Source organism: Planococcus citri, chromosome 1 (assembly GCF_950023065.1).
Source record: "Planococcus citri chromosome 1, ihPlaCitr1.1, whole genome shotgun sequence".
In the NCBI taxonomy this organism is placed as follows: domain Eukaryota; kingdom Metazoa; phylum Arthropoda; class Insecta; order Hemiptera; family Pseudococcidae; genus Planococcus; species Planococcus citri.
In genome coordinates, this window is record NC_088677.1 from 75,804,019 (window position 1) to 75,810,995 (window position 6,977).

General features: G+C 35.3%; 1 protein-coding gene across 1 annotated transcript; it reads right to left on the bottom strand.

The window, feature by feature from the left end:
• Positions 1–2,302: 2,302 nt before the first annotated feature.
• LOC135842596 (uncharacterized) lies at positions 2,303–4,953 on the bottom strand. Its single transcript, XM_065360136.1, has 4 exons — positions 4,679–4,953; positions 4,204–4,529; positions 3,114–3,443; positions 2,303–3,031 (listed from the first exon to the last, which is right to left on the bottom strand). Exons 1-4 carry the CDS (start codon positions 4,737–4,739, stop codon positions 2,477–2,479), a joined length of 1,272 nt encoding a protein of 423 aa, XP_065216208.1. The 5' UTR covers positions 4,740–4,953; the 3' UTR covers positions 2,303–2,476.
• Between the last annotated feature and the right edge of the window lie 2,024 nt (positions 4,954–6,977).

A 6,977-nucleotide genomic window follows, 5' to 3' on the forward strand; every position in this document is an offset into this window, starting at 1 on the left:
ACACAGATGACAAAGTGATCCTTGCTGGAACAGAAGCGCAGATGCAGATAATGATCAACCAAATCAACAGTGCTAGATTAAAATATGGAATGAAAATAAATGCAGGTAAGACCAAGGTTATGAGATTTACAAAAGGAGACGATAAAGAGGTCAAAATCAACATTGGAACTCAAGAAATTGAAAATGTAAACCAATTTAGATACCTTGGAGCGCTGATTAACAACAATGGTAGAGATCGTAAAGAAATTAAATCACGGATTAGAATGGCAAAAAATGCTTTCAATAACCTAGCCAATGTGCTACTCGTTTGAACTTTAAATCTAAATCGAGCCTCTCATCCTCAGAACGCTAAAGTGAGCCTTGGAGCCCGAAATTTTGTAAATTGTAATATAGATATTGTAGGTATTAGTGTGAGTTTTCGAAGGTGGCTGATAATGATCCTGATCTTGTTCAACTCTAAAAATCGAATTTCACTACCCCAAGGACTAATTCCGATTTTGAAATCTTTAATCTTTTGAATCAATAACCTTTTGAACCAAAATTGATATCAAAACCACTATACCCATCCTAAGGAGACACAAACACAACTAAGAATCATTTGACAGTTGTTATTGATGCAAAAAAATCCGCTGTACACGATTCAGCCATCGTTTCACCACTAGATAGTGTCGCCGCTTCAAAAAAAATAAAAATGATATAGTCTCATCGTCATGTTGTTTTTGAACGGTCTTCGTAGCACTTAATTGTCTTCAATTCAGTGCAGGTTTTTAAACGCAAAACGTTTCCCATGCGTGTAGTCGTGTACATACACTATATTTTGTGTGCACAGTAGGTATATAGGTATTCCATATTCATGAGTCATGACACTCGCAGATTTGATACATATAATATTTTGTAGAATGTACCTACTTCAGCTTTTTGCAGTAAAAAGAAATCGAATTTCTTGTCAAGTGTTCGTTTCCAACGTAGATACATAGAATCATAAAAAATGAAAATCTTCTTTCTATCATCCACCATGAACTTGACAGTTGGTCTGAAATATTACATAGATGGTGACATTACCGTGATTTGAAAAAAAAGAAAATTCTTAGGGGCTGATAATGTATTCTTACCTTGTTCAGCTCCGAAATCGAATTTCAATACCCCATGGGACTGATTTTGATTTCCAAATCTTCAACCTTTTGAACCAAAATTGAGTTTCCTAAATGAAGGTTTTGTAATCTTATTTTTTTATTATTATTATTATTTTTTTTTTGAAGAATTGCTCATTTCGATTTTAAAGTCAGTTTGACATTAAAATTAGAATTGAACTCCTCTCCTCAGGACCCCAAAATGGAACTAGGAGACACCATTTTTTAAAAATGCAATATAGGTAAGAGAAAGTGGGTACCTGTTCGAAGATGTTGAGATACCGTATTGATTTCAAAACAAATCGGACTCAAAAACAGATATTGATGATAAAAATTTAGGTTCCATTTGGGAAAATATATGGTTCATAATTTCGAAAAATACAATGAATTTTGATTTTTACATCAAGCAAATTCCAGAATCAGAATTAGTGTCCCTGAAAACTCGGATTTTGAGAATCAGCACCTACATAGTACGTTTAAAACCCTATAATTTGCTACTCGAAATGTTTTTTTCAAGATTTTGGGGCCGCGAGTCCCTTTTGAGGCTTGAAGGCCCAATTTCATGTTGTGTTAAAATTAAAATTTTGGATACCGAGCCTGATAGAGAATTAATTTTTGGTTTTTATGGAATCAAACATGTCTCGGAATCGAAATATGAAAATATGACTCGTGATTGTGCGAAAGTGACACGTAATAACTTTAAGATTTTGACGCTTTAAATTTTATATGAATAAAAAAAATTAAAAAGTGCATAAGTACTACGAATAATTTAATTTTTCAGATATAAAAATACATCGATTTTTGCTCGTTGATGGTTAAAAAGGCATCATTTCAAAAGTACTTATGAGGGGTTATGGCGCTTTTTGAGGACTGTGCAGGGGGGATTTAATGCCAAAGGTTGTTGAAGGATGTTGTAAAGCATTATCTCCTGTGTAAATTTCATCCACTTACGGTGATGCTGTGAAAATTGAAATAGTTTTTTTTTTCGATTTCTACAAGAAGTTTCAAAATATTAAATTGTTTCTTTTTTTTATTAGGATCTTCCAACACTTACTACAGGCACCTCGCGTTACCTATACTTACATACACCTACTTGATGGGATCTGAGAGACTTAGAAAGTAACAAATAAAAAACGAATAATGTGGAAAAGGTTTTTATAAAAAATACTGAGTACGTTTTATTGTTTACATTTAACTTATAGGTATTTTAAAATAGCTGGGTACTTAAATAATTTTACTTGGAACATATTTTCATAATCATAAACTGCTTTGGCGATGTATATTTTGCTTGTTTTTTTACACCATTTTTACAAAGTTTTGAATCATTTCATTTATTACAATTACCTCTACAGATGTTTAAAAAAGTCATCGAGGTTCAGTGGTCCTTTTATTAAGAGCTCAAAATTGAATAATTTTAGAACCTCTGAAGTAGTAGGATTGCAACAATAGACGTACTCAAAAACCTCATCAGAAATGCCTTCGTCATCATCTTGTTTTTTTTCATACCAATTGTTCTTATCACAGGCCATTTCTGTTTCGCATTCTTTACTCTTTGGAGGAGAGTCTGGCGTGTTATGCAAAACTATCAACGCTGCTGTGTTACTTGTTTTCTCGTAAAGTAACTTATACCATACAGTACTGGAAAATTGACTATTGACTTGAATTATTTTTCCATCCTCGTCTTTGAAATCAATCGCTTTGGTATAAATAGTCAATTTCTGGCCATTTGCGTATAATTGTAGGGCAATTTTTTTAATCGCTTGGTTAACTGCGATCATCAATTTCTCCAGCTTGTCCCATAGGGGAGCCACGTTGATGAAATGATTTACAGTATTTCTCCATACTCTCATTGCCACGTGTTCTCTTGGTACCATGAAATTTTCGGTCATTTTGAATAATTCCTGGAATGATTTGAAAGATCAATTATTATGTATTATGATTTTATTTGAATTTTAGATTGGAATTACTTTTTAAAACTCCTACTTCATTTTGTGCGTGGAATTTCTTCTTGAAATTGGTAAAAGTATCGGCTCCGAACCGCATAGGATCAGTACTGGTTTCTGTATCTTCTCCTAATTCACGGTGTAATTTTTCTTCATCATCGGTAAATATCGCAGGGGTCATGATTTCGTGTTTCGTCCAAATGGTTTTTCCATTTGATGTATCGATGCAAAGATTATAAATGTCATATAATTTAGGTAATACAGTATCACCTGAGTCACGTTTGTCCAAAACTTGTTGAAACCTTGCGACTAAATCTGCTTTATTTGGTTTTTCGCGAAAGTCGTCCAACAGCATTAAATAACCGCAAAACTATGGGTAGTACATATTATTGTTAGATATCATTATTACGTAGATCAACTCCATGGAAATGAAGTACTTTTTTCTATTTGATAAAGAATTTTTTTAGTCGTTTTGCTAAAGCATTTGAATGAGTTCCATCATTAGGTAGGTACTTCACAAGGGTGGGTGGTTCCAGTCAAAAAGTAAAACCGGCGGTTTTTTTTAGGTTTAGGCAGGCCTGTGCAGCGCGGGGGCACGGGGTGTCCCCTCCGGACCCGTGAAAAATAATTGAACTTTATTGAATTATTTTAATTTGCCAACAAAATTACCAATCTATTTTCAAAATTCCTATTTTTTTTAAAAACTTTTGCCTTCGCTTCGCTCGGGCTAATTCGTTATTTTCTATCTCTCAACTTATTCATAATTGTGCTTGGAAAGTATTTTTGTTCAAACCTTGGAAAATCACTGCTGTTTTGCTTCTTGAAATTAAAAATTTTGAAAAGTTTTGGCCACGGAGAGAAGATTTTGATTATTGCGCAGAATTACAATTTTTTGTCGGCAAAAGGAGGATGCACCCCCCTTCTCAAACAGCATGACTTGTCTTTTTTCGTCCCCGAGGCCCGAATTTTCTTTGCACGGTCCCGTAGATAGGTATATGCTTTTTTGAACTCCTAGGAGCCTATTTTCATTCGTTTTTCATGAATCAAACCATAGCGATGTTGGTAGGTGCGTGAATACCTACATACTAGATAAACGATATCTGTTATACCTATATTATATATGTACATACATAAAATCCTATTCTGAATTCTTTGTGTTCTGGCAATGTTCCGCATGATATTTCATCATCTGCATACTGCTGCTGTAATTCAAGCCACGGTTTCGGTTGCTCTGTGCATAAGTCGGGGGTTCTTTTCCGGAATAAGCAATACTTAACTTGAGGGAAAGTTGCAGAAAGTGTATCCAAATTTTGTTTATCTTCATCTGTTTCAGCAGGGCATAATCTTCTGATACTTGAGTCGTTTATCGATGGAATTTTATCCAGTGGAAGGTGATATATCGCCGGGTCATTCTGGCGGAAGTGTATTACCAATGGATGGAACTGGTTTTGAGCATCTGTGGGCAGTGAAAAATTCAGAATTAAGTTCGAGATGAATACTTGTATGTAGATAGACGTAGCTACCTAGGTAGTTTATTGGTGAGGTGTGTATAACAAAACTTCATTTTTTAAAAGTTAATTATAGGTAATCATGGAAAATTCTTACCTATGGATACACTTTGGAATAAAATTACAAAAATGCAGATGTGTAGAACAAAAAAGTTCATTTTTTTGCTTTTGCTCAACACGTAGGCTACACGAAAGTTTCGTATGAAATGAGGTTCTTTGTTGCGAATAATGATGCGTAGATTTCATCTGCTAGGTATGATTCGCAAGTAGAAGCAGGTGAACATTGAAAAACGTTGCGTGTGATTGATTGGTCATGCCAGATGTTACTGGGTAAACAGTATTTTTCTCAATTCCGACCATGTTTTTTCAAAATCTGTGCTCGACGATGACTCATTTTTCGCGAGTAGTAGGTAAACATCGAAAAACGTTGCCAGTGGAGGTACTGATGGTACGTATTTTTCTCAATAATGACGATGTTTTTTCAAAATCTGTGCTCGGTGAAGATTCATTTTTGAGAAAAGATATGAATTTGAATTCTACGAGTAGGATAGGATTTTAGGAAATCGTGCTTAAATTAATAGAGGGTATAGCGATTACATTTTTTGTGCTACTTCTTGAAGCTCCCATGCTGAATAGAATTTTTAATGAACCGCTTCTTGAGGAAATTTCTTGAAAATTGAAACCAGAAATTCATCGAATATTCTGGGACGGCTTGAACCCTACACCTTCCCTCCTCTCACCTCTCCTCCACTGATCTTACATTGTGTCAAATCGAAATGTGTGAGGAAATGGATTCGTTGGCTCGAAAATGTTAATCTCTCACAAAAGGTAGATACGTAGGTATGTTATAGAATTAAATCTCCCTCCTTCCCACCCACCCTCTGATGCTCATTCTGATTCTGAAACCAGTCTGACCTTGAAATCTAAATTGAGCCCATCCACCCTCAGAACCCCAAAGTGAGCCTGGAACTCGGAATTTTGACAAATGTAATGTAGGCCTACAGTTAATCTTGTTTTATTTTTCATCGAAGGTGATAAAGTGAGTATAATTTTATGCTGATGAGAGACCAAAAGTGTCTAAAGCTTCAATATTCCACAACTCCATCCTGCTCTGGCCATCGAAATTCGACGTCACCAATTTTTTCTCAAAACTGGTCATACGACTTTTATCAAATTAGGCTGGAATTTCTTGCTGATGCCAAAAATGGCAACGGTTTTCATGTCACATCCTTCCTCTCATATTTTCTCTCTTTCCTCCCTCATACTGATCTTGTAAAGATGAGGTTAGGAAAGATTAGGTAATGGGAATTTTATAATAAATGTTGCCTTGGGGGAGTTCCAATTAAATTCCTTTGGGAAGTAATACATTGGACTTGTCTAGCTCAGGGAAGAGGCTGTTAATCTTTCTTAATACAAATTTAACACTAATTCTGAATCTACCTATGAAATGAAACACAGTAGACAAATCATTTTAGTCCTGTATGCGATGTAATTGAATAAAATGACTTAGCATAATTATACCAAATAATCTTAACTAGGTTAACATTATTCTGTGTTGACATGGAAAACTGTCGGCAGCATAATCGGCCAAGATTATGCGGATTGTTCAGAACTATCTCAGGAATAAACCTGGCTTGTAATTATTAGGCGAATGGTATTAATTATAAAAGTGCGGTGCAAATACAACTAATTATAATTAACAAGGTGGTGAAGGAAACTGGGTAAGATTTAGGATACATCTCTTACCTCAACACTGTACACGTTCCCTCCTCGTCGGGGTGCTACTAATACTAAGCACGTCGGAGGGTATTGGTTAAAGGTACACGTTCAATTGGGTCGAACCCCTAAGATCCGGATCGAATAGGGGTTCTTCTGAAACACCATAATTAATCGACATAACGTAATTAATGTTAATATAAAACAAATTCACCACGCGATGGGTAACATTATAAAATAGGGAGAGTGGAACAGGGTCACTCCAGCCTTGTGTAGTTTAACTCCGTGACATTAGAACAGGCAAGCTCGAGGTACCTGAACCAAGTGATGGTCAAAGGTTCACGATCAGAGCTTCAAACCTCGGATAGAGAATATACTGGTACAAGTAACTTTCAGTCCCCACTATCGAATAAGTTCAATAATCTTTGCTGCGAGAACTTTACAATATAAACCACCTATAGCGGTTGGGCCATATCTCACCCTTACAATCTCACTAGGTGGGTTGGAATTTCATTCTGAGATCATTCACGTGATAATTTGAATCACTCCCTCATCCTTAATTTTATTTTTTGGGACATTCAAAAGAAGAAAAAAATGAATTCAGAGCTCAGTTATTTTTTTAAACAACTTTGATAGCTCATCAGGAACGTTTTGGTACTTATCACAGTTAAATTGATTTC

Bases quoted from the DNA above. Each gene is read 5' to 3' on its own strand.
- LOC135842596 (XM_065360136.1), bottom strand. From the start codon at position 4,739: ATGAACTTTTTTGTTCTACACATCTGCATTTTTGTAATTTTATTCCAA. The intron at 4,530-4,678 runs GTAAGAATTTTC...CACTGCCCACAG, and splicing joins ATTCCAAAGTGTATCCATAG to ATGCTCAAAACCAGTTCCAT. The intron at 3,444-4,203 runs GTATGTACATAT...TACTACCCATAG, and splicing joins AATTCAGAATAGGATTTTAT to TTTTGCGGTTATTTAATGCT.